This window comes from Pristiophorus japonicus, chromosome 10 (assembly GCF_044704955.1).
Source record: "Pristiophorus japonicus isolate sPriJap1 chromosome 10, sPriJap1.hap1, whole genome shotgun sequence".
Taxonomy (NCBI): domain Eukaryota; kingdom Metazoa; phylum Chordata; class Chondrichthyes; family Pristiophoridae; genus Pristiophorus; species Pristiophorus japonicus.
In genome coordinates, this window is record NC_091986.1 from 159,279,387 (window position 1) to 159,307,023 (window position 27,637).

General features: G+C 41.8%; 1 protein-coding gene across 2 annotated transcripts in view; it reads right to left on the reverse strand.

The window, feature by feature from the left end:
- Positions 1 to 2,632: 2,632 nt before the first annotated feature.
- Positions 2,633 to 27,637, reverse strand: part of sacs (sacsin molecular chaperone) — a 205,859-nt gene continuing 180,854 nt past the window's right edge. For both annotated transcript variants that reach the window (XM_070892203.1, XM_070892204.1), the window contains one exon: positions 2,633 to 15,475. In XM_070892203.1, the coding sequence (XP_070748304.1) occupies positions 3,897 to 15,475 (11,579 nt within the window). In that variant the 3' untranslated portion in view covers positions 2,633 to 3,896. The remainder of the gene's footprint in view (positions 15,476 to 27,637) is intronic.

Here is a 27,637-nt window from a genome sequence, read left to right on the forward strand (position 1 = left end):
GGACAGAGTAGATAGAGAGAAACTGGTTCCATTTGCGGAAGTGTCGAGAACCAGAGGACACAGAATTAAGGCAATTGGCAGAAGAACCAAAGGCGACATGAGGGGGAACTTTTTTACGCAGCGCGTGATTAGGATTTGGAATACACTGCATGAGAGGGTGATGGAGACAGATTCAATCGTGGCTTTCAAAAGGGAATTGGATAAGTCCCTGAAGGAAAAAGATTTGCAGGACTACGGTGATTGGGCAGGGGGAGTGGGACTAGCTAAAGTGCTCGTGCAGAGAGCCGGCACGGACTCGACAGGCCTAATGGCCTCCTTCTGCGCTGTACCCATTCTATAAGTCTATCCCTGCCCCCTGCCCCCCTCAATGTGGTGGAAAGTATTTCCAATACAAACACAGCTTAGATACAGCTGGATGGGCAGCACATTATGAATGTATTGAGCATGGGGTGCGTGAAGATCAGTGCTCATCACTATTCACCACTGGGAAAGAAGCATTAATGCAGAGCACTTTGTAAATCCAGTCCTTATTATCTGTGATGGGGTGGCTATAAGGGAGAGGCTGAGTTGCAGCATAACTATCATGCATTTACAAGCAGCATCTTGACTTTATTATCGTAGGAGTTACAATAATGGAGACAACTGTGTACTGAAGTTGCTTTATTGTAGTTGTGGTACTTGGTACATCAGCTGACAGAGCTACACAGCTCCAAATTCAGAAGCAATACTATAACCATTCTTCAAAAATGCATTTCTTATCACAGCAGCCTGTGCACAATCTATCAGCTGCTAGTAAACATCACACCATAGTCTTGCAGTGACAGTCTGTCAAATATACACAACAGCAAAATCAACTTAGACGGTATGTGCTACATGTGATCATGGTACAACGTACCTAAATGGTACTGAAGTTGCTGTTGAATGTCAAACAAAATATGACGGTTAACTCGCTACACAGTCCCGTCTATGTTTCAATATCCCGAGTACTGAGCGCATATTTCTGCTGAAAGTCACTGACATGTGCACTAACACAGTTGTGACTCTAAAATCCTAACCCCAGAGCGTAAAAGTGAGCAAAGTACAACAATCAGTGTACATAAAGCACCCGTCTGTTTCAAACGTCACTATGTGTAGAAAACTCGAAGACATTACAAGCGCTCTTAGAAACCAGTGAAGTGTCACTTTTATAGAACATTGTGCTTGGTCAGAGATGATGGCTAACTCTGCCTCAGTTTCTCTATATTTAAGGAAAAAAATGTTATTAAAAAACAGAATTGTTTCCTCGAAGGGAATGTAACAATAGGACTAGATTGGTAAAGGATGACTGCTGACACATATGCATGGGACCGCACAAGGTAGTGAGCAAGAATTAACATAAATGGCCTTTGCTGGCTCCTATGTCCAATATCGTAATGCTGGAAAATGTTTTCAGCATGGTGTATAGAAGAAGCTATTGCTTTCAGCAGAAAAAAATGCTAATCATCTTTTAAAAAAAATGCTGGAACAGTACTCAAAGTTGAAAAAAAGAACACAAACAACATGATATTATCACTGATGTTAACTCCAGGTGGATTCACCGCTCAGGTCTGAGCTAAAATTACAGTTGGGTCTCAATTAATTGGGGCGCAACATGCATATATAAAGGACCCCGTTGGCTCCGAGCGTGTGTCCTTGCTGCCTGCTCAGGAGAGCAGGTTAAAATTGCAGATGTTGCGATCATAGTGGCTTTTGGACAGTAAGAGCCAGGGCGATTTTAACTGCCCACCCGCCAGGTTTCTGTTGAGCGAGTAGGGTTAAAATTGGCCCCATAAATAGTTCTAATCGTTTCCAGTACTGAAATGTATTTCAAGTCAATGAACTAGGATGCCAAATAAAATTGCTAATTCATATATAAAACTAAAAAAATATAAAGCAGATCCTATTATCACATTCAGTATGAACACAATAATGACAACCAAGTTAACCCATCTCTTCAATAAATCCTAGAAATATGTAGTAAACAAAGTACACATAACGCATTAAAAATATAAAAGTATTCTGCAGACCAGCACCTCTACCATTTGTTCACACATAAAATACAGTAATATAAAATTAAAACTGAAAATACATTAAAACACACCTCATCTGCATAATGAATGGCAGAAACTGACTATGAAAATGTCATGCAAAGTAGTCAAAAATATATCTGTCCATTAGGCCTCATTGTTGATTTAGTGAACAAAGTGTTTTTGGACTATTAAGGTCAGGAAGTACTCAAATATTTTGAAGAACAAAAATATTGCACGATGATGCACGTATAAAATGAATTTTTGTTTTCATTACAGTTTAATAGAATTTTCAGGTTTTAAACAGGTTTGTTAACATTTCATTAACTCTGTAAAACTATGGTGTGAAACATATTGTTATAGTCCAATGTTTGAACCCAACAAGTATTAGTGAATACTTATAGAATGTGTCGAGTGTGTAGTGTCAAGATTTCTATTGTATATATTTGGCAAAAACTTGTTTGCATAATAACAGCCATTGGGAGTTCAACTGCAAGCATTACAGAAAATTAAATCTTAAATCCTTTTCCCTTCACCACCACCCCTCCCCCCCTCCCCCCACCCCCCACCAAAGGAGCATGGTTAAGCTCTTGGATTAATCTAGTGCAAGTAACTATAACCTGTTACATGTATTTAAGGCATTAAAACTATGGAAAGTAAGCTCGCCCGTATTTATATCGGGAACAGTAGCTCAATTCCAGCAGCAATACATGTTTCAGCTTTTCCCTGGACCGCAATGCTCCAGCTGATGGAAGATACATCAAACATCACAAGATTTCACTACTGTTACAATCATACAATGCATGAAAAGGCTTATTTCAATCATGCTTTGCCAATTGCATTGGGACATGTATTTATTTTATTAAAATCAAAATTTAAAGTGGAAATATTGACTTTTATGAAGAACCTCTCTCTGATGACAAATAACAATTACTTGAAAAGTATGTCTGTAAATCAAATTGTACATATGTGCAGGTTTCCAAAAAGAAAGATTTTACTCAAATGCCATAGTGCACAGGAATAATGCAATAGTCATAGAAACTAGTTGGGAGTTAAATCACTGAAATCATTTATTAGTCTGAGCAGATGGCAATCGCAGGTAAATGGTCAGAGTGCTAAGTTGATATAGCTCTGTACCAAAAAAGTTTTCTTTTACTGAATCAGACTTAATTTATTTAGGATCTTCTTTATGTATGGCTTATAATCGAACATTTTGACCTTAATGAAATTATATTTATGTGGAGCTTTCAACCGGTTGTGGAAAACAATCTCCTGCATTAAAGCCATAGGGAGGACAGTTCTGTATCACGGTGACTTATCAGATAATCTAATTCTTTGAGATACTTTGCATGATAAAAGCAATCTTTTGCAATTTCTTTTCTTACAGCAGCTTCATATGTACAGCTTGCAGAAAGCAAACTAACTAACTAGTATTGTTTGGTGCATATGTAAAAGAAAAAGTATTTTCTCCATTTCAAAAACATATTCGGCTCAGAATCACTGCAATGACTGCTGTGCTGTAGAGGAAATGCAGTGTATTGCTTTACTCATACCACACAATCAACCGTAAGATGTCCATTTATATTACTGGAATTACATATTTCTGGCTGGAGATCTGTGTCTGAGTTTTGCTTTCAAATGTTACTACTTTTATTTTATTAAACAAAAATAATTTAACTAGGCTAAATGAACATTTGTAAGTGCTAAGGTTAAAGAAGGAAAAGATGTTTCTGTCGATCTTTTATCCCAGTTAACAAAATGCTTTTGTTTGCTTTAATTGTTGGGAGCAGATAGAAATGTGATTACATTTAACTATTTTCCTGATTAGTGTTCATGTATTTGCTAATCTCACTAAGTACGATCTTGTAGTTTTTGCTGAATGAAGTTTTCAAGTTTTATGATGATCCGAGCAGTGCATTCCATCACTCTCATTGCAACTTCAGTCGTGAATTTATCATTTGGAATCAGGGGGAAAGGGAGGAGATCTGGATACCGGGTCCTCAATCCATCTACACCATATGCTTCCAGAGTATTTACATCAGTTGCAAGTCCAACCAGACTTTGGCTGTATTCCTCCACTTTCTGTGCAAGTGCAGTCGGTTTGATATCTTTGTCAGACTTTCCTTTAACTGCATATTCAGCTGCTATCAAAGCGAGCTTTGCCGCTAAGTAGCACTTGAAACACACCCACTCATTGGCATTTTTATGCAGGTCGTTTCTAGCTGCAGAGAAGTTTGCCCGAGCTTGTCTGAGCCACCTGCGTGCCTCTATAGGATTGCCCACAGTTTTGAAGGTTGGCGGTACAAAGAATCGAGAAGAATGTGATGACCCTGAAGCTGAAGCAAACCTCCCTTTAAAATGCTGTCTGTCGGATTTATGGCTTGTTGCTTCCTGATTCCATGAAGTATAAAATCTCTGAAATGAAAATTTTTCTGATTGGAACCGAGCAGATGAAGAGGAATAGGTTCTTCTTGATGCTCTGTCAGTGCTAAAATCAGAACCTCCTATACCTTGTTTCTCCAGCCTGTTGATTTCATTTTGCAAATGCTTGAAGACTTCTGTTGCTATCTCTAGATTCTCTGCATTTTTATCAGGATGCCATTTAAGGTACAACCGCCGTATAATCTTTTTCCTTTCAGGCTCAGGAAGCCGCCAGGCCTGCTCTAACACTACTGTGACCTCTCGAAGAATTTCAGGCAAACAATGTAGCTTAATCTTCTTTGGAGACTGGTGCTTTGAAGCAGATGCTCTGTGGCTTTCCCTTCCAGGAAAATGGGGAGGAAATGTCCTGGGGCCTGGCGAAAGGCATTCTGTGGGACTTGTAGGAGTGGTGGGAGTACTATCTCTTCCTTGGGAACTTTCATCGGGTCTCGAAAATTTGTACAGATCAAGAGAACTTACAATTTTATACTCACTGTAGCCAATATCAATTTGGAAATACTTTCCCAGAAAGCTAGCATGCTCATCGCCTTCCCTTTCTACTTCTTGTACAATAATGGCGTAAGTATAGGTTGGTTGGTATGACCCATATATATCACCACCTTCTGCATCGACAAGATATCCAACATATTCTCCTGGGTAGAATACATTCATTGGATCCATAAGGAGTAGGTAATGGATTTCAGCTGGTATAGGTGTACCTGGCAGAGGCAGTTCAAGTTTTGAACGCTCAGTAGAAGAATCATACTTAACTCCTAAATTGTCCAGTTTTTCATTGATCCTATAGATATCGTTGCAGCCAAGCATGGCTATTAGGTAGGAGGTATCTAAAATCAAGTTGTCAGTAGCAGTTTTAAGGGTCATCGCTAGGGCTAAAAGAAAATTAATATCCTTGCTCTCTGCATGCTGAATGTACAGGTGTATCACTGCATTTCCGTATCTCTTCAGGAATGCTAATGTTTCACTCTTACTGTGAGGGATTGGGCTAAATCCTTTTACTCGAAGGCTTGTCTGCAGTTTCTCAAAACAAGAAACTTTCAAACCCTCACGCAAGGCCCTGCAGAGTCGATTGGCTTTTTCTTCATTCGCCAGATAGGCATTGTCATTTTCATGCTTCATAATCCGGATGAGGCCTGCGATGAACTGTTCAGAAGAGAGCAGCAACTGAAGACGACCCTGTAGTGAACATAGTGCTCCAAATTGACACATTTTTGGTGTTTCTTCATCCAGGATCTCTTCCAAGATTCCGCTGAGTAGCCTTGGTCTCAATTTTGAAGGCAGTAGCATGATCAGCTTTGTATGAAAAGAATGGTCTTTACCCAGGTAACACTGGCTAAGATCCACAAGCATGAGAACACCCACATTACCTTGCATTCGGCTCTTATAATGTGGTGCATCATCAAAAACCAGTATATTTGACTTTGTTAATCTCCCATCATGACTTGGAAGGTAAAGGCCTAATTCTCGAACATTGTCAAGATCAATTCTGATCTTTAGCGGTTCATTTTGAAGGCTCTTAAATAGTCCAGAAACGGCCCTTTTGACAGTCCGCATTTCATTTGGCTCCAGCTGTTTCCCTTCAGATATTTTAAATATACGTCCTAGTACCTCAACGTACTGTTTTGTTGAAACAATATCTTCTGTACCCAAAAGTTTAAACAATTGGTGAAATGTGCCAAGTTCAAGTGGCAATTTGTACAGGTATGGTTTAAAATCAGACTCATTCTCAAGATTTATTACAACCTCTTCAGGTTTAAGTAGTTTCCAACCATCCTCAACCATAACAAATGCAACACCTCGAAGTTGGAAACGGAAGTCTATTCTTTCTGCATTCAGAAATTCATAAGTACTTCTTAAGACTTTGACTCTTGTTTTTATCATATCATCTTCCAGAGATGCAATGTTACAGATGTTTTTGCAGTTACTGATGACTTTGTCTGGTGAAGGGTCCAGACTGACATTTAGCATTGTCAGAACGTCCTCTACTTGTTCCTGGTTACTAAGTTTGCTATCTTCTTGCTCCTTAATACTTGAAGGTGTTGCCTTTTCTGGGAGGATTGGGCATGATGTCCATAATAATTGTACAACATCAGCCTGCTTGAATTTGGGATTGACCTGAGCCCCACTGAAACGTATTAGAGGGAGAATTCCATTTAGCTCTTGAAATTGAGGATGAAGCTTCAAGAGTTCTGCTGGGGCACGTTCTGGATAGATGAATGGAATCAATGAAAGGTCCTTAAGAAAGTTTCCAGAAAACAAATCTGTCCTCTCATGAAATATATGATTTAACAGGACATCAACCTTGCTTTGTATTGTTTCTTTGGACCAATTCTCTGCTTGAGCTCGAGTTCCAGCCTCCTTAGCAAACTGTAACAACTGTTGCTGGGAGATTGTGTATTTCAATCCTATGTTTCGAAAGAAAGTTATCCACGATGTAAGGAATGCAGCACGGTTCTTAGGTTTTTCAACATGTTCCAGTTTCCGAAAAAACTCTTGAGGAATGAAAGCATTTTCTGGCAGCATAACTTCAAAAACATTCTCTGTTCTGTCGTAAAAATTCTTTGCAGACTTTAGGCGGTTGAACGAGTCTGGAATAATTGCAAGATCTTCAAGTTTCTCGAACAGTTGCTGTCTGATTGCTGTGCCTTCATCCAGGTTGGAAAGTTTCTTCTTCAGATGCACCAGATGTTCAATCTTAGCTGCACTGGACAGGTTATCGAACTTTGGCAGCAAATGCTTCAAATATACCTCAAGATCATCTACAGGAATACAATCGAGGAAAGCATACAAGTCCTTCAGATGGGAATTGTCTGCAAGAAATGCAAAGGAAGTGGACAGTGCCCATCTGTCTACTTCAGCTAGAGGAATGCTCTTTGTTAGAACAAAGCATGACTCATATTTCAAAATACTGATGTAGTTACCATTAATCGCCCTATAGCAAGGCAGAGACTTCAGAATCTTACTATCATCTTGGGCTGTCAGTTGATTCAAGTTGCTATTGAAGTATATCAGAAGTGCTTCAAAGTCATTGTCAGATAGATAGTTTGTCCTTAGTGTTGCTGTTCGGATCATGTAATCGAGAGCCTTCAGAATGCTACCAGGACGCTCAATATTTGCCAAATGTAAAGCCAGCTGCGCGACTAAAATGTTCTCTTTAGCGCAAATTTTACTGAATGCTAGTTGAATACAGCCTGCTTTCATCAGTGTACTGAAAACTTTGTCATTTTGGCCATTTGGGTAAATAGAGACATGCATCAAACTGAGAGGTACTAGAACATCATACTCTGGTACTAGCATCCTGTTGGTGGAAATGGTGAATTTTGTACCAGGCAGCAAAGCCCAGTCTTTTAACACCTCAGTGGTAGTTTCAAATGTTGGTGTCATCTCCGCCTCACCTTCCTTAACAGAAATTGCATCACTAATGAAATGCCAGCAGTTTTTCAACCAGGATTCACTTCCAAAATTGTCTTTCCATTTTACAACAGATCTTGTTCTGTAATCTCTCGGCAGCACAAATGATAGTAGCTCAGCAAAACTGCTGATATCAAAAACTTTTGCAACACCACAGTTGAGCAGGATGTTATTGTATTTCATATAAAGTGTGTTCATGAATAGTTCTTTACGGGTTGGAATCAATTCATGGTACGTTGTCAGAAACTTTGGCCGTTTTGCATCAAAAACTTGCAGAACATTATCTAGAGTAATGAGAAGGGGGAGCCCTTCCACTCTAATTTCATTCTCTTCTGAATCTTTGAAGCAGTAGTCAACCAGAAGTTTCAAGTTGTGAAATAGCTTTAGAATAGTCTGGTGTAAGCGACATGGCAGCTTTCCAAGGTGGCAGCTTGAATCAGGAGATGCAAATGAATGCAAGAACTCTCGGACGTCAGCAGGTGTTACATAGTGCACTGGAATTCCTGATTCCTGAAAACTGTGGTAAATGTTGGATGTTTCATCAGAGCTGTAGACTAAGTTAAATCCGATGTCAAGTAGCAGGTTTTTGAGCCTGTAAACATTTTCAGCAATGGTTTTACGTACTGCTATATTGTATTCTGTACTTTTCATATGCTGCAGTTCATCTTGGAGCAAATTGTCAAAGAATGATCTGTTTCTGTTAGTTGTAGATGTATTCACCCAGCTGATAAAAATTGCAGGCTGCAGTTCGCCACTGTCTGCATTTGGTATCCGGACTACTGGTAGAAGACGCTTGAGATCATCATGAAGGCAACAATAGACAGATCTCACAAGGCAGTACCAATCTGGCTGGATGTCAAGTTTGTTAGCTGCGAAGAAGGTCATAAATTTTTTCATTGAATCCTTCAAAACATGATTGGGTGTATTTTGCAAGACTGTTATTGTTGGGTCAGAACCTAGAAAGTAGCGCTTCCGTATCTGTACCAGCAGCTCCACATAGGCTGGAGCAATCAACGTAGTCATAAGATTATTGTTCCAATCACTACGCACTCCGACACCATTGTCATCCCGCCACAAATTTCTCCTGGCTGAATCCAAAGCAAAGTGTCCATTTACATGGACAGGTAATCCAGTTTCCAATGACAATGGCAGAAAGCAGAAAGCTCTATGAGGCTTTTTGTAATTGTGGCTGATGCAGGCAGCAACTCCTCCTCGAGGGAAAAGTGTTATGTCTTCATTTTTATGAGCTGATATAACAGTCTTTGAAACTTTCTCAATATTTGAGAAACCTGATCTGTTACAGACTAACCAGGTTGTAAGGTTGCCTTCAGAATCTTCAATGTCCATAGTGTAAGTAATCTGTTGAACTGGTATCTGGCTAAGTTGCTTCCTTTTATTTACACTATCAAGTACAGATGCGTGGAACTGCTTCCGTTTCAACCTGTCACCATCCGTAATTTTTGCTTTCACAGAATACAGAACATTCAGATTCCCAGTTGTCTTTTCAATATCACAAATGGAAATCTTCTCCATGTGATTTAAAAACATCAGAAGTTCAGCGCCGTCACTACGCAGTTTGTCCAAAAGATTCTGGACCATCTGATCTGACACGGGAACTTGACAGATTTCAGATATTTTGCACATCTCAGCATTTCTTACTGGAAACCTAAACATAGTAGCATTTTCAAGTTTGAAAAGGTTGCCTAGAAATGGGTTCAGTACATCTGTAAATTGGGTTCTGAAGTCTGAATCCAAGTCTCTAAACATGCGCCCAGGACTAACATTGGTAGATCCTGGAGCATACCTTGCATGGGGATCAAATATGCAGAGTACGTCATTGTCAGAAATAAATGCAGGGCAGTCTGTTATATGATACACAGAATTGAATCCTATTCCATATTGCCCAGTCTTACCCGGATTCCCTTCCTTTGTTCCTCTTCCAAGGTTCTGAATCCCTCTAATATCATCTTCTGTGAATGGTTGGTTGTTGTACACACAAATTGCAGGGCCTTGAAGGGGTGCCCACTTTTCATCAAAGATTCGATCTCCTGGATGATCTCTAGGGTCAAAGATAAAGTAGATTTCTGTGGCTTTAGCATCATCTGCATTTTGAAGTAGCTCCTTCAACATTTCTTTCTCAGAAGGATAGGCATTGAGAATGCTCTTAATCCTGCTGGTTAGCTTCTCTTTCTGTCCAAACTCACTGCCAAGGGTGGTAAAACAAATATTTGATGCGTAGCGTTCTAGAGCTTTGTGACGCTTTGGTAGCGCTCCAAGTTTAACAGCTACTTCTCTTGGTATATCAGGATGGCAGTATTTCACAGTCTTATCGCTCACTCTTATCCAAGGACAATCATTGTAACACAGAGATTTAGCTGCAACAAGGAACCTTTCACCATCTGGTAACAGAAGGGTTCCATATTTTCTCTTGCAGTAGTCTCGATTTTTCTCCCTAATGAGACCCCAGACACCTTCACTGGTGATTCTTCGGCAAAGCTGGAAATTACTCTCGGTAAGAGGGTCCCGATCACATTCAGTTTTTAGAATCTGAAGGACGGATGCAAAGTCTTCAACTGTGAATGAGGACTGCACTCCCAGCTTTTCAAAGAATTCACGGAAATTGTTTCTGTACTTATTTGGAAGCTGGTACAGATAAGGGGTTGCATCAAAATTCAGGTGGAACGCAACCTTCGCTGCCTCAACATAGGTGTTTTCAACCAGAACAAAATTAAAATTCTGAAGTTCCTCATTGATCTGTAACTTTGCAGATTCATTCTTCAGCATGGCCTCATGAAGATATTTGTAACAAGCATTTGTGATGCTCTCTTGGCACAGAGTTATACCATCAAAGGAGGTAGCTACTTTCTTCAACTGATCTAACACTACAAGAATGGGTGGCTTCTTTAACAACCCAAACATATCTTTAACGGCTGAAGATAGGGCACCGCAACCTTTACTGGGAGGATTTTCATTTAAAATAGGATGCAGAAGACAAACTACATCCTGGTACTCAAGTGCATAAACCTCTTTCGCTGGAAACATGGTTTCAGGCTGAAAATCGTTTCCTTTCCAATGCAGTGAGAAACCAGGAGGCTTTTTGAGAAAAGGAAGGAAAGGTATAGACTGAAATTTCTCAGCAAAGTCTTTGGCTCTGTGATCCCGAAACTTTAGTTTCTCATCAATTAAACTCAGTATGTTGCTGCTGCGGAGACAAGCTGCTGCATGATCACTTTGATTCAGCACTGCCACAGACTCTGCACGTTCTAGTAAATCCTCCCATGAAATGTCATCCTTAATCATGCCAAGTTGCACTAGCTTTACTAAACGGACTGGGTTCAGGTAGTCTTGTGTAGTTCCATAAGGGAATCGCCCGTCACTTATCTCATATAGCTTAGCAACTCGACCTTCTGGATGGATAAGTCTTGAAGGAACAGATAATTGTTGGTACTCTCCTGAGGATGGCACACAATGGGTAACACGTAGAAGTCCTGAAAGCTCCACTATCTTTTCATCAAGAACATAAAGCATCAATGGATCTCGTAGTTCTGCCTCAATCTCTTCAATGTATGGAAAAAATGCCTCTGTAAAAAACTTCCTCTCAGAAAATGTGTTTTCCAGTAATATATTCTTACATCCGGCCTCTTCAAAACCAGCTCTAACCCAAGATGGAAGCTCCACAGCACACAACGGTTGAGGCTCGGCCTTCTTGAGAAACTGCAAGAGGATCTTGAAAGCCAGAGGCCCAACCACCGGTCTGTGAAGCAAAGCATCATCCAAAAATCTTATGCTTTTGATTGAAACCCAGGAAGTTCCATCTGAGAACACCTCGGTCAGCTTGTTTCCTCTTCCTTTGGCAATATCCTCATAAAGGCCTTGCCACACCACAGCAAAGTCATCATGAACCAAGGTAATATCAGGCCACAGGGTATAATAGTTGTAATCAACAAGCTCTGCATTAACAGCCATGTCTCGTAGCACAGCGAGTGCTTCTAAATATGCCTGGACTATCACATGCCTCATAAATACATTGTTCCACTTTCCCTTTGTGTCTGTTTTCCAGATCTCTTTTCGATTGGAGGAAACTGCAAAGCAGCCATTGATATGCACTGGTAATCCAGTTTTGATTATCAAAGGCAAATAACAGAACACTTCTCCATAAGCACTACCATTTGTCTTAATGCTCCATTTGTTGCCTTCCGTTTCAGATAGCAAAACACTAACAGCACCACAAGGAACAAGTCCTAATCTTCTCCCACTTTCTTGCAGTGAAAATATCAGTGCTTCCCCAGTATCCATGCATGAACATATAAGCCAAGTAGTGGATTCAGTCACTTTTTGTGGTCCCTCTTCATTTACCTTTCTGCTCTGTGCCAACTTGGCTGAAACCTCAAAGAAAGGTGTCGTTTCATCTTCTGGACCTCTGAATAGTGGTGACTGAAGATCCACAATCCTTCTGAATACCTGAAGAAATTCATCCACCACAATTTGCACTATGCAGGCACATCTGGGTGCTTCAGAAGGAAGCTGTCTCGTACTAGCAAGTGTTTTCATCAGTTTTGCAGCCTCCTTTAAGATGTTCATGGGTGTTGTCACAGCTTTTGACGAACAGACAACTTTCTTGATGGCAATGATGGTTTGTGCCAAGCTAGGATCAGGTTCATCTGATTTTAGATATTTTAAGAACATGGTGTTTACATTCTGAGAGAAGAGAATTAACCTGTGGCCACACAGGCTAAACTCATCCACAAGAGAATAGATATCTGCTGTATTGTAGAAAACGCTACTAATTTCACTGACTGATGCCTCCTCCTCCATTCTAAAAGGAAGTCTAAAAAGTGTTCCCAAATAGCAAAAGGGTTTCTCAGTGACCAGTGGTAAGTCACAACCGAAAACATTCACAAATGGCCTGAACTGATTGGAGAACTTTCTTAATCTCTTCTGGTGTTTGTTCCAATTGATCTTTATCCCAGGATTTGTTTTGTCACGAATATGTTTTCCCAAATGATTAATATTTGGATCAAACATTATCATAAATTCGCGGCTCAAAATTATAGGGATGTCTGTGATGTGGTAAACAGAGTTGAAACCAAGTCCAAATTTCCCAACTTTGTCAACCTCACTCCTCTTGAGTGAGCCACCTAGTCTGGTTATGTTCACAAAGTCAGCATCTGTGAAATCAGAGTTGTTGAATGACCATAGTGCAGGCCCATGGCACACTGCCATACCTGGATCGAGAAGGTTTTCTCGGATATCTGCATTTCTTCGCATGTCAATCAGGAAGCTACATTCGGTTCCCTCAGCATCATCTGCATTTTGTAGAAGCTCCTTAAAGATGTCTGCAACTGATGGATATTCATCGAGAATGTTTCTGATTCGTACTGTGAGTGGCTCTCTTTGTCCAGATTGCTCAAAGCCCAGGTTCTCTGGGTTAATGAGCCTGGTACTAAGGCATGGCACTTGTAGTGCTTGAGCCATTTTCATAGGAATGTCCTCATGTACCAAGTATACAGGTTCTAAGGAATCATCAAGCAAGTCATTGAGATCATCTACTTTGATGTCACAGTAACTACAATTCTGAATGGGTTCCATTGCCAATCTGTTGGGGTCTTTGCTATTATGAATAGGTATCGGAGTATCAAGATTAACTGGAATCTGATTGCTATATAGCCATCTTAAGATGTTCAGTACCAGAAGTAGGTTTTGTTTACTTTCCTGTTCACTGATTTCATCATCACTTTTTTGTTTGATACTCTTGATAATACTGAAGCTGTGCTCAGTATTTACTTCTTCCAGTGCTCCAAAGAACGTAAACAGTGTGTGATATTTTGCCATAGTTTTCGGAAGGATATGTAGGTATGGCTCTAGATCAAGATCTTGAATTGGTTTTATAGCTACATGTCTTGGAACAGAAAATACCTTGCCAGTCCACACCCAGGGAAACGTCAATGATTTGAACCCTTCTTTATCTTTCTCCAGATGTCCCTGCATGTAGTCATAAATATCAAGCAAGAAATGTTGAAACTGGTACCATTCATCATTATTGAAATCCTTGGAAGTATGCCAATCAACAACATTTTTCAAGTGCCCTAAAACCCTATTCAAGTCAGGTTCTGAAGAAAAACCAAACAATTTTCTAACTTCAGAAGAGATGTTCTCCACAAGAGGTACTGCAGAGCCCACCAATACAGCATCAGATAAATCTCGCATTTCACATGCCTTATGGAAATTTAGTACGTCTCCTTTCCAAACAAGGGACTGAGGGTAATTCAGAGGACGTTTCTTGCAAACTGGAACCCACTTTAACTTTTGCATTGTTGTCTTTGCTTCAGTTGAAAGTAACAAACTGTTTTGTCTGTGAAGAATCGCAAGTAATGTTTTAGCTTTTCTGATGACCAGATCTTGCTTGACTTTGCTACTGCTCTGCAACACTTCAATTCTTTTGGCTACTTGTATGACTTCTTTTTCAGTTAACTGATCTTCATTCTTTAAGCCTATTTGTCTCAGAGCATGTAAGACATCTGGAGTTGAGGTGAAACTATCTGGTGGAAATAATGCTTTTTCATCAGCATAGAACAAGTGCTGTAATGTTTCTATTTCAGGATCAAACAGTTCATTAGCTGACATTAATCTTCCCTGAGAAGTAGAAATAAATTTCAAGGACTTCAGCCATTCTACAAACAAAGCATTTTCATCTTTGAGGAAAGCTAAATTGATGAGAATCCAACTCACAATATCTGTGACGTCCTTATTAGAATAAAAGCCTTTTTCAATGTCTTGTATTATAATCTTTAGGCAGTCTGTACTTTTTAATTGTTCGATTTTCAGTAAGGTAACTAGCCGAATAGAAGCTTCATCACTGCAATTTATTACAGGAATGGACATTCGTATGTCTGGTGGAAGTTTTGCAGTGTGATGCAAGACTTTACTTCCTCTTAATGCTATAAAACTTCGGCTACTTTTCTCAGAAGATGGTTCAACTTTGTTAAAGATCATCAGTTCCTGAAGAACTTTCTTGTCTCGCTCATTTACTTCTGGCAAGCTAGCTAAGAAACATCTCAATGCAACCTTGTGTGTTGGAGGTAGTAACATAACCTGACTGGAAATCTTTTGTGGTATTGTCTTATCTAGGATCTGCAACACGGTGCTAGGCAGAGGAGAATGGATGTATTTTTTCATAAGAGGGTGCTGCAAACATGGGTCTAGTTCTTTAATGACAACTCCGCCAAGTTTCTCAATGGTGTCTGGTAAAAACGCAGGAAGTTGGCTTTCATTTTCAGATTCCATGATTATGGGAGATATAGCTCGGAGACGTAAAAGCTTGACTGTGGTTTGGGTTTCGTCTAAAGGCATCTTAGGGATCAGTGGCAATTCCTCAAAGAGAGTCAGGTCTTCAGGGAAGTTGTGATACAGATATCTCCATACTGTAGTCAACCATGACATTGGCGGATGCTTCCTCTCCAGGTTTTTTGGTGACCAATGCACCATCATCTCTCTACCAGGCCAGCAAGTGTTCGCTAGTTCTTTAATAAGTCGCGCAGAACGGTCAGTGGTCATCAACTGCAGTTGTGTACAGAGTCGACCTGTATGTTAATAGCAGTAAAAATAAAAGAATTAAAAGTGCAATTCACTATTAACTGACAAGGCAGTTAAGGTAAACATATAAGCCTAAAAATTGCTGCTGTCTTTATAACTAGAGCAATACATTCCAGTTCTACCACATAAAATGGGGCAAAAAAGGTGCCAGAGATCCATTAACAACTATATAGCTATCATTATATTTAAAATTATGGAACAACCTGTAAAATACAGTTACAAAACATGGAGAAAATGATGCACAGAAAAAGGGGCATAATTAAGACCATTAACATATCTATATTTATGCAAGCTCTTTCCTTCCTTCTCCTCAATGCTTTACTCATTCATTCTTTGGAAGGTTTTATATCTCTGTGGACTTGATAAGGTATGAATGTGTTCTAAGATGCTGTAAAGCAGAATATTATTCAATTTCTATTCCTAAATTTCCTCCAGGCAAAATTTTAGAAGGCTTCTTGATAAACTGCTGTTAATTGAATGGGATTGCAGATCACCTATAACAAACCTTAAAATGGAATTTAACCGTTCTGTGGCAATCCAACAAACAATTTATTTGCTAGAGGAAAGAGAGAAATGCGATATTCATGTTAATAATATACAGGCCCAGAAATTGCAGTCGGAGATTTGCCGTGGACGGATGCCACCGACCTGAAAAATTTCTACGAATTTACCTGGTGGTCCGGGAGGTTCGGAGACTTGCGGTCCTGGGCCTCGGGCCTCCATAGCGGCACATGTATCCCAGGGACGCAGGCGTTTCACAAACGTACCTGGGATCATGTGGGCCAGCCCAACCAATCAAAGTAGGGGTATTCCTATTCATACTTGTGGTAAGTTCCGTATGTACGGAATCACTAGAAGTATGAATGGGAATACCTCCAGAAACACACAAACACTTAAAATATTTTTTTTCTAAATCACATATTTAAAATCAAAATGGAATGTAATTCATTATTTAAAACAAAAATTACATTTTTTGAAAAATAAATTTACATATTATAAAAGGTCTAAAAATAAACTTACCTTATTTAACAGGTTTTTAAATGTTTAAATTATTGGAAGAAAGGTCTTTTTCTGTGCTTTAACAGTCTTACGCTGATAAAAGCAAGCCTTACGCCTGGGCAGAAGTTGGGCAAATAGCATAACACTCCGCCTGCAGAGGCCCTTTAAATCCGGATGCGTGCGATCTGTCAAAAGGATTCTTGACCGATCGCAAGTTCCAGGTTTAGGTGCATGCGCTTCACATGTCTAAACCCGGAACTTGTAGGGCCCCTTAGGGGCTACGAATTTAGGGCCAATATCTCAGTCAGTGTTACACTGGAGAGTCAGGCTCTGTAATGGTCACTTGAGATGCTCCTTTAAATATATCAGAGTATTTTGCTAAACTCAACTCTTACATCGTTGTATGCTTCCATATATGCACTATACTTCTGATAGTGTGTACAGTTTGAGAGTTATTAATTATAGATGAGTTGTAGATATATATCCAGAGGTGTGAATATAGAGCCAACCAACCTACTCAAAAATGAAATGAATAACGTCCTGAATCAAAGTTGATCAAAGAGGAACAGGTTTGATATAAAGACATCATAGAGATGCAAGCAAAGTTGTTAAATAGTGCCAAATAAGGGGTGGTGATCAATAGTAGTTCTAATTGAACAGTCAGAATTCCTCAGCACAACTACTCTGCCAACTCCCTTCATGATTTTAGAAACTTGAATAGTTCCCTCCACTTGAGCTCCATGAGCATAAATTTAACTCATAAGAACATAAGAAATAGGAGCAGGAGTAGGCCATACAGCCCCTCGAGCCTGCGCTGCCATTTAATACGATCATGGTTGATCCGATCATGGACTCAAGTTCACTTCCCTGCCCTGCCCATAACTCCTTAATCCCTTATTGGTTAAGAAACTGTCTATCTCTGTCTTAAATCTATTCAATGTCCCAGCTTCCATAGCTCTCTGAGGCAGCGAATTCCACAGATTTACAACCCTCTGAGAGAAGAAGAAAATAACTCAATTAGCTTCTGTTAATAATGTGCTGATCTAAGATTTTATACTTCATCGTTGCCTTTCTCTGTACCTTTTTCAATGTCTTTATTTCTTTTCTTAAGTACATTGAACCACCCTAGACACGACTGTCCAAATGAGGTCTTACCCATGCTTTATATAGTGTCAATTTAATATCCTTGGGCGTTTATAAGTTTGAATATGTTTGTATACCTGAAAGGGGCCAGTTGTATTTCACACGTTGTTTAATTATTAGCATTTCAAAGAGTCAAATGTCTCATTAGCTCCTCATTAGAAACGTAGCTGGCATTCGACTCTGGCAAGCTTCATTATTTCACTTTCAAGAAGTCACAAAAAATCCTCAAAATATGTCACTTTTAATACTGAGTTGCATTTAAAATACTGGATTTATAATAGTATGCATAATATGTGCATAAATATTTACTATTTTAAGCACCAATTTGCTTTATTTTATATTTCTCAATATTAACCATTATATTTAGCTCCGGTTGCTAATATGAGCATCAGCGACCAGAAGAAGAAAGTTACATAGCCTTTTAGCTTCTATACTTGTGGTGGGGTGGATAAAGTTGGAAAAAATAAGTAAAAACTTAGCTTTGTGAGCATACCAAAAAGGGCCCAATGTCATGCAGTCTCCATACCTGTCTGGCAAAACCATTTGTGTTGAAGTCAAGCCAAGGACAAATATTTTGGCAGCACAGTCAAGACATGTCTCTTAGACAGTGTGGATTGATTTCCACTGTTTGGGCTATCTGAAGATGGTGCGGAATGTTTACCTCTACACTAAGTTGAAGTAATGTCCACTTACTGCAGCATTTAACAAAATAGACACATCTTCTCTGCAAACATGTACTCAATTTTGTGAAAATCTGATAATCGGTAGTGATTTGGGATGCTGGAGAAAGAGCACTTGGGCCACTTACAGGCTGATGTGTAAAAGGCAAGTCCTAAGAAAGATGGTTTGGATCAATAGAAAACTTATAGCAGTTGAAGCTATAAGTACTTTCAAAGCATAGATGACATCTGATTAATACAAATATAGCTCTTTAATAAATGTTGGTATTATAAATGAATAATTGATCAAAGGAATTCCATCTTTTTCAAATCAATCTTAAAGATGACGTATAATTTGGGTGATTTTCATCTCACTACTTAGGCCATTTTAAAATGCTTGTAGTGGCTGTAGAATGTTCTAAGTTCTTAAAGGGCTTCTGGCAATACTCATTATTCTTCATGGGGATTCTTCTGGAAATTCCACACCGGCAGCAGCAGGAGGAAGGAATTGGAAGAGCAAACAGAAGGCAGAATGTAGTCAGCATCCTTACCCTTCCAACGACGTGTTTAGGCACAGGACAACATACCTGCAGTTCTCTGAGGAGCAGTGAATAAGGAAGCTTCACTTCTCTGTGGAAGTCAGAGTTGCAATAAAAGCTGCAACCAACTGCCTCGTGTAGTCAAGGTTACTGTGGTCCATAACTTATTTGCGTAAGGCTTCTTCCAGGCTATCACAGGGGCTATCAGTAACATCAGACTGTCTACAGTTCATGCTTGCATTAAACAGATGACTAATGCCATGTTTGCGACTCCTAACATTTTTATCACTTTCCCCATGTTCACCAGGAAACAGCAGAATAATGCTCTGGGGTTCGCACCAGTTGCAGGTTTCCCCCAAGTCCAGGGCGTCACTGACTGCACCCATGTTACCCTGCGGATTCTTTCATTCGACTCCACTGCCTTCATGAATCACAAGGGCTTCAGGTGAGTGGGCAAATGCATGGCAGATGAAGTATAATGTGGATAAATGTGAGGTTATCCACTTTGGTGGTAAAAACAGAGAGACAGACTATTATCTGAATGGTGACAGATTAGGAAAAGGGGAGGTGCAAAGAGACCTGGGTGTCATGGTACATCAGTCATTGAAGGTTGGCATGCAGGTGCAGCAGGCGGTTAAGAAAGCAAATGGCATGTTGGCCTTCATAGCAAGGGGATTTGAGTACAGGGGCAGGGAGGTGTTGCTACAGTTGTACAGGGCATTGGTGAGGCCACACCTGGAGTATTGTGTACAGTTTTGGTCTCCTAACCTGAGGAAGGACATTCTTGCTATTGAGGGAGTGCAGCGAAGGTTCACCAGACTGATTCCCGGGATGGCGGGACTGACCTATCAAGAAAGACTGGATCAACTGGGCTTGTATTCACTGGAGTTCAGAAGAATGAGAGGGGACCTCATAGAAACATATAAAATTCTGACGGGGTTAGACAGGTTAGATGCAGGAAGAATGTTCCCAATGTTGGGGAAGTCCAGAACCAGGGTCACAGTCTAAGGATAAGGGGTAAGCCATTTAGGACCGAGATGCGGAGGAATTTCTTCACCCAGAGAGTGGTGAACCTGTGGAATTCTCTACCACAGAAAGTTGTTGAGGCCAATTCACTAAATATATTCAAAAAGGAGTTAGATGAGGTCCTTACTGCTAGGGGGATCAAGGGGTATGGCGAGAAAGCAGGAATGGGGTACTGAAGTTGAATGTTCAGCCATGAACTCATTGAATGGCGGTGCAGGCTAGAAGGGCCGAATGGCCTACTCCTGCATCTATTTTCTATGTTTCTATGTTTCTATCACTGTGCAACTGGTGTGCGATCATGCAGGTCTGTGCCTGTTTTCCTTCCTGAGAAGTTGGCTGCTTGAGAAGAGCTATCCCATACACACGTGGCTCGTGATTCCTCTCAGGAAGCCAAACTCGGCAGCTGCAATCAAATCCATGGCCAAAGTAGAGCCCTCATCGAGCAAACCATTGGAGTCCTCTAACAACAATTCTGCTGTTCGAACGGGTCTGGTGGCTTCCTCCAATATAGCCCAGAAAGAATAGGATTGCAGTTTACTATATGCTGCATAACTTTGCTCTGCAACAGAGACAAGGGCCGCGCAGGTTCCAGGTTTAGGTATGCACTGCACATGCACCAAAATCCGGAACTTGCGATCTGTCAATACGGAATCATCGTAAGCATGAATGGGGATTCTCTTCGGCTAGCCCATGTGATCCCGGGGCGCTTGTGAACTGCACGTGCCCCGGAGATACGTGGGCCTCTATCCATGCATACCCCGAGAGGCCTAGGACCACGAGTCTCCATACCTCCCGGAACACCAAGGACGTGGACATTTTATTTGCAGATCGGAGGCATTTCCCCGCAGGAAGCCTCCTACCGCAAATTCAGGGCCAACATATCGAGCCACCATTGGATAAGAACTATCAGCATGGTGCGGGAGAGGACACCGACGGCACAGAGGACGGCAAGGAAGGGCGAGCTCCAACACACGCCTGTAGCCACCAATGTTCCCGCTAAATTCTTTTTGGTGTACGGCCCCTTTAATGGGTTGCACTGTTCTTTCTATTTAAAAAGCAGGATCTCCAGACTATTGTGCAGCCGCCCAGTTTAACAGAAACATTGGTAACCACTCCACCTGATTTGGGGGAAGAGCAGACTGTAGGAGCTCTCGTTCTGTTAGAATTGCTTTGTTGCATCTCTCGGGTTTTCTTTATTCCCAGTTGAAACTCAGTTGGCTGCCTCCATAGCCACTATAGTTCACATTTGGGTTCACTGGGATATTCACAAATAAATGGTCAAATTCAGACTACACTGAATTTATAACACAACTCAGCACACAATGTTGGGGAAGTCCAGAACCAGGGGTCACAGTCTGAGGGTAAGGGGTGGGCCATTTGGGACCGAGATGAGGAGAAACTTCTTCGCCCAGAGAGTGGTGAACCTGTGGGGTTCTCTGCCACGGAAAGTAGTTGAGGCCAATTCACTAAATATATTCAAAAGGGAGTTAGATGAAGTCCTTACTACTCGGGGGATCAAGGGTTATGGCGAGAAAGCAGGAAGGGGGTACTGAAGTTTCATGTTCAGCCATGAACTCATTGAATGGCGGTGCAGGCTAGAAGGGCTGAATGGCCTGCTCCTGCACCTATTTTCTATGTTTCTACATCCACGGCTGTGAATTACTGAATTGCAGCCCCATTACACAAAGTTAAATTTATGCACATATCTTTTTGTCTCTGTTTTATTAATGCTACTGTCATCAATGCTCCTATTTTCTCTCTTGTCCCTCCTAAGGTGAAAGTATGCCATCCAACACTTTTTTCCTTCCTGAATCTTTACTATGTTGAAATCAGGACTCATCACGTGGGGAGTGATTTCAACTGATGTCTTCATTGTTTACAGATGAAAATGGCAGGGAAACAGCGGGCGTTCCCTGGCCACCCAAGGCCCGTATGTTTCAATTATTAGAGGGCCTGGAAATGAGCGCCCAGTACTTCTGACCAGCACCCTGAACGGGTGGGGCACTGCCTGTGTGTAAGGGGGTAAAAAGTATATTTAAAAAAGAAAATAAGGGTATGGTACAAAATCAGGTTAAAGGGCATAGCTCATGCTTGTATGCTGATCTTTAAAAACTGCAGAACAAGCTTAAAACTGAAGAACAAGGTTAAAACTGCAGAACAACAAATTACAATAGACTGAGGTCAGCTCCTCATGAACTGAACAGATAAGGGTTAACAGATCAATGTAGCTCCGCTGATAAACTGTAGGCCAACCGGTGGCCGTAGAAGGCTTTGCATGAGGGCCGCACGCCTCGGAAAATGTATAACTGTGTGTAGAATCATTACTCGGGGAAGATCCTTTCTTAGGCGACTAAGACTGTGAGGCTTCCCCTGCATATGCTTGAATAAAGATCGTAAAAGTGAATCCAAGGTTTTGTTTGTTTGATTCCATGGTCATTATAAGGGCAGGTGTCGATTCCTTATTTCAGGGAATCCACCTTGAAGAAGAGCCTTCTTTTTACCCCAACATTGTGTTTATTTTCTTTGGAACAGAGGAGGCTGAGGGGAGACCTTATTGAAGTGTATAAAATTATGAGGGGCCTAGGTCGTACCTATTTCCCTTAGCAGAGGAGTTAACAACCAGGGCGCATAGATTTAAAGTAATTGGTAGACAGTTTAGAGGAGATTTGAAGGGAAATTTCTTCACCGAGAGGATGGTGGATATCTGGAACTCATTGCCATCACCACATTTAAAAAGTACTTGGATAACCTACAGGGCTACGGACCAAGAGCTGGAAAGTGGGATTACGCTGGATAGCTTTTTGTTGGCCGGCGTGGACATGATGTGCCCGAAATGGTCTCCTTCCGTGCTGTAAATTTCCATGATTGAATGATTCCACATGCAAAGCAGGGTTCTACGTTGGTTCCAAGTACAAATAGGCAGAGGGTGCACCCCACATGCTCCGCCCATTTGTACCAGGTGGGGAGTAGATTAACCTGTGGTCCTTAAAGGGACCGCTGGAGTCCGCAAAAACATGGCATGTAACATTTCTGGGGGAAGGGGTAGAAAATAACTTGTCTGTTGTTGAAGATTACAGCGGGAAAAGTAGACGCACCATCGACCATTTTGGGTGATTTTTAAAATCACTCTGTCGTCAACACTGTGGCACTGCCTGCCTCCCTTAATCTCCCCTTCAAACCACAATCGTCTGGCTTTTAAAACCCATGCTGGAGGTCATCTACATTTGCCATGCATTGTCTTCTGTCCTACTCTTTTCAACACTGGTGGGATCCTGCAGTATAGGTCCTTGCCCCTTACTGTTGAAAAAAAATTCCAAATAATATTAGGGGTTAAGGGCACCATTTAACATTTTGATTTAAACTGAAACGCAATTAATTATCACAAAGTAGTTTTTTGTGCTGCAAAATTTAGTTTCAAAGCACATGAATTTAACGGTAATTCACGTCTGAAAGCCCATGACCTTTAAATTCAGAGCCAGCCAGGGCTATAGAGGGCAGCTACACATACCAGTGTTGTGACATTTATTTTTCAAACATAACCAGCTTTTCACTTTCATGTCTTCCTTGTTCTTTCATTCACTGTCTCTGGCCAAAAGGGCAAGCTGCACCCAGGGTACTGGCTGTGCCCATTTAAAACCAGCTGCAAGCAGGTGTGCAACAGAAGTTATGAGGTACCTCTCCCTCCTAAACTTCTGCTTTGCACCTTCCTACAATGACAACAGAGAAGTTCAGGAGTTCACTATGCAGTAATTTGCCACCAAGAATTCACATGGCACATCATGGGCAGAGTCCCAGTGCGCAGTGCCACTATTTCTAACACAATGTTTTGCTAGTTCAACAACACTTTGTGAAGACAGAATAAAGTGACAGTATCCCTTTAAAGAAAACCCTGCTGAGTAACTAAGCTGTAGGTAATGAATTTAAGTGAGCCTCAATATTTGAATACTAATGTCTTGTGGACATTGACGAGAGTCAACATTCAACAATTTAATTTGCTCTTGCATTAGGTAACACTTCAGAAGGCACTTCAAAAAGAACATCTTCTGCGGTCGCGTGTTTGGAAGAAATGCACGGCGTAATAAATAAAAACAGCATCACTGGTGAGTTCGGGCATGGTGCCAGCTGCTGTCCAGGCCTGGCATTCAAACATACTCAGCTGTCTCTGAAAGCTGGATGATGCCATGCTGCAGTGCAATGCAAGTGGTAATGTTATAAATGGAAATAGGCTTATTGCTCAAGGGACATAAAAAAAATCTGTTGCACACTGGCTACTTAGAAAGCAGATTGCTAATCAGTTTCCTAAATTAGTAGCTAGTGGCATGAGTAAATAAACTGGATTCAATCTGCCCCCCTCTAACCAAGTATTTCAAAACCTATTTTTTCTCAGCCGGGGCAATAGACTGAATAATTAGTCTCTGGCATTGGTTAGAGGAAAACAAAATATGGCTTCCTACTCCCAATTGCTACCCAGCAACCCTGACTGGAAGTCAGCAGGTGTGGACATCGGGCGATGGCAGGATCAGGCTTGGCTCTGATGCCCTCCATTGTTAAACAGCCTGCCAACGATCACCATTCGCGAATAGTAGGGAACTGAACCCTAGCAAAGAGTCAACAAAACGAACACTAGCAAAAAAATATTTCTGATAACATTTCTTTGGGTTGAGCAGAAAAGAGAGATTTCCATTCATAAAATGTTTAACGAATTAACCAGTTATTCTACATGAGGAATTGCTTTGATTGTTGGTGTCATTTGAGTAAGCCCAATACAGCTAAAACTACTCAAAGTTTCAGATTTACTGATGAATACTTCGAGAGAGATATTAATTTTATACCAGATAGTTATAGAACACTATGCAGATGCAATCGAAAAATGAATAGATTTTACACAAATTGACAGAAAGCTGTAGGTATCTTTTCTAAATCTACATATAATCCCAATATTAAGTTCCTATCCGGAAGTTCAATTGACTTTTCCCAAGGAGAAATGCCCCTATGATGGAATCCATGGGGCTAGGTTTTCCACTTTTTTTGCATGCATAATGCCCACTTAACGTCCATTTTACCGCTGAAATGATGTATAACACCCAGATGCTGCCCATTTAGCCACAAAATGGAAACTGACACCCATTTTTCGGACACTTATCGGCAAGCGTTATTTTCCCAATGTGCGTAATGCCGGGAAAAAATACCGCCCGCCCACTTTTTTGGGGCGGAATCATCAGAATGGGCGAAATCAACGCCCATAATATCGCCCAGCGTTAGTTTCCGCACGTAATTAACGCCGAGATTCAATAATACCGACCGCCCACTTTTTTTTGTTGTAACTAACACCCAGGAGATCGCCCAGCTTCACTTTCACCACCTCGCACACATCTCGCCCACAATATCGCTCGCCCAAAACACTGCTCAGAAAAAGTGGAACTGTTCTGAACGAATCACAGTGGTGTGGGCGCCATTTTTTAAATCGCAGGTCGCTTCATTCAAAAGGCTGCTTCAACTTCGGGGGAGTTTGGATTGACTCTGGAATTCTTCTCAGGTGAAGTGACCATCTCAACAGACATATTTTCAGACTCTGGACTATTGGAGGTTTACTGTAGGTGTATTTTAGTGAGGAAATTATTGCTTCTGATCAATCGCTATTATACTTTCATTGCAATGGGCCCAGCCATTTCTCAGCCTGCATCGATTAATACGCAGATGCTGCAGACTGCAAATGGCTCAATGTCTGATGCACATCATTATGTGCCCAAGTTAAGAAGTGCCAGAGTGAGGAGGAGGTCCAGACCATACACACCCTGCACTTACAGGGAAAAGTGGTCTTACCTCGACGTGCCCGAGCACACCTGTCTTCGGAGACTGCGCTTCCACAAGGTGGTGATCAATGAAATGTGTGAGCTCATCAGGCCACATATGCAGCCTGCCATCAGGACATCAGTGTCGGTCGAGGTCAAAGTCACCGCGGCACTGTCTTTCTACGCATCCGGTTCTTTTCAGGCCTCCATGGTCGAGATTTCCCCTCTGTCTCACTATGCCACCCATCACTGCATTAGACAGGTCACGGAGGCCCTGTACGCGTGAAGGATGGAATTTATCAGCTTCCCCATGACCATGGAGGCTCAGACTGACAGGGCTGGAGCATTCTACTGCATTGCTAAATTCCCCAGGGTGCAGGGAGCAATACAGTGTACTCACATCGCCATGCGGGCACCTTCTCAGGACCCAGAGCTTTTTCGTAACAGAAAAGGATTTCACTCCCTTAAGGTCCAACTAGTTGTTGACTACAACCAGATCATAATGGCAGTGAATGCCAAATGTCCGGGCAGCTTCGATGAGGTTCACATCCTGTATGAGAGCGCTGTCTCTGACATGTTTAAGAGTCAGCCACAAGGACAATGCTGGATGCTTGGTGACAATCGATATGGCCTAGCTACCGAGCTGATGATCCCCCCTGCGTGACACCCTGCGAGGCCAAAAAATGATACAACCAGAGCCACAGAGACACACGCAATATGGTCCAGAAAACAGTAACTGTGCTTAAGCAGCGCTTTAGATGCCTGGAGCACTCAGGAGGGGAGCTACAATACAACCCTGAGCAAGTAAGTAAATTCATGGTCGTGTGCTCCATGCTGCACAACCTGGCTATCAGAGGGGCCAAGAATTGCCAGAAGGGACTGATGCTCCACCTCAGGAGAGAGAGGAAGAGGAGGACGAGGAAGGACGCTGAGCTAGGGCCAGGCAATCAGGCTAACTATGCAACCATGCCCACATCCTGCTCCAGACCGCAGGAAAGGGCCCGTGGTGGCTACATAGCTGCAAGACTCTTACGTGAGGAGCTGATATCGGAACGATTTGCCTGAAAGAACGTTGCTGTGAGTGACGCTGACACACTGCTGTGTGTGCAGCTCCGACATCAATGGTGGCCATCACCTCGGTGACAGTGAAAGTTTACGTTGATCGATGTTAAAATGAAAGGGTTAAATACAACTTAAGGAATCACCAGTGTGTAACGCTCCAGCTATCTGAGACAATGCACAACAAGGTTATATTCAATTAAAAAAAAATTAGACCAACATTGGTCTGAAATCATAAGTATCACGGGCAAAAACACCCCACCCCCGCCCACACCCCACTTTTTCCACCACTGACATCAATCAAATGGTCAATATGTCCAGCAATACAGAATACAAAGGCAAAGCAGGAGGGTGGCCCCCTCCCCTCATACATTACAAAAATTGCATACACCCAGATGGAGATATAACAAAGCCATCAGGACATACAACTCACTTTCCTTGCCCTCTCCCCTTCTTCTCCCCACCTTTACCCCTTCCCCTCCACGCCGCCTGGCTGAGGAGCTCCTCAGGCGGTGCCTCATTGCAGGGGGAAGAAGGCAGATGCGGTGCTTGCATGGGTACGGAAGCGGGGGGTGCCGAGGTGGGAACATTCTCGGATGCAGAAGCAAATCTTGGTCCTGCCTCTTATCTATCGTTCGCAGTGGTGGTGCGGAACCTAGCGGTAGAGTGCCGCGCTCCTGGACCACTGGGAGGCCTGTGCCAGCAGTGTTCCTGGCTATCGCCTCCAGGGCCTCCGCCATCCGCAGAACATAGTCATGGTGGTCAGCTGTCGGGATATGCCCCCCCAATGCATCGAGGAACTGGTCACCAATGTCTACAGTCCTCCTGGACAACAGTACCAGCTCCCCGCTCTAATGGACCAGACCTGCCGCGTCCATGAAACCTCCGCGGGTTCGGCACCGTCCTGGGGACAAATGGGGTGCCCTGTGGCG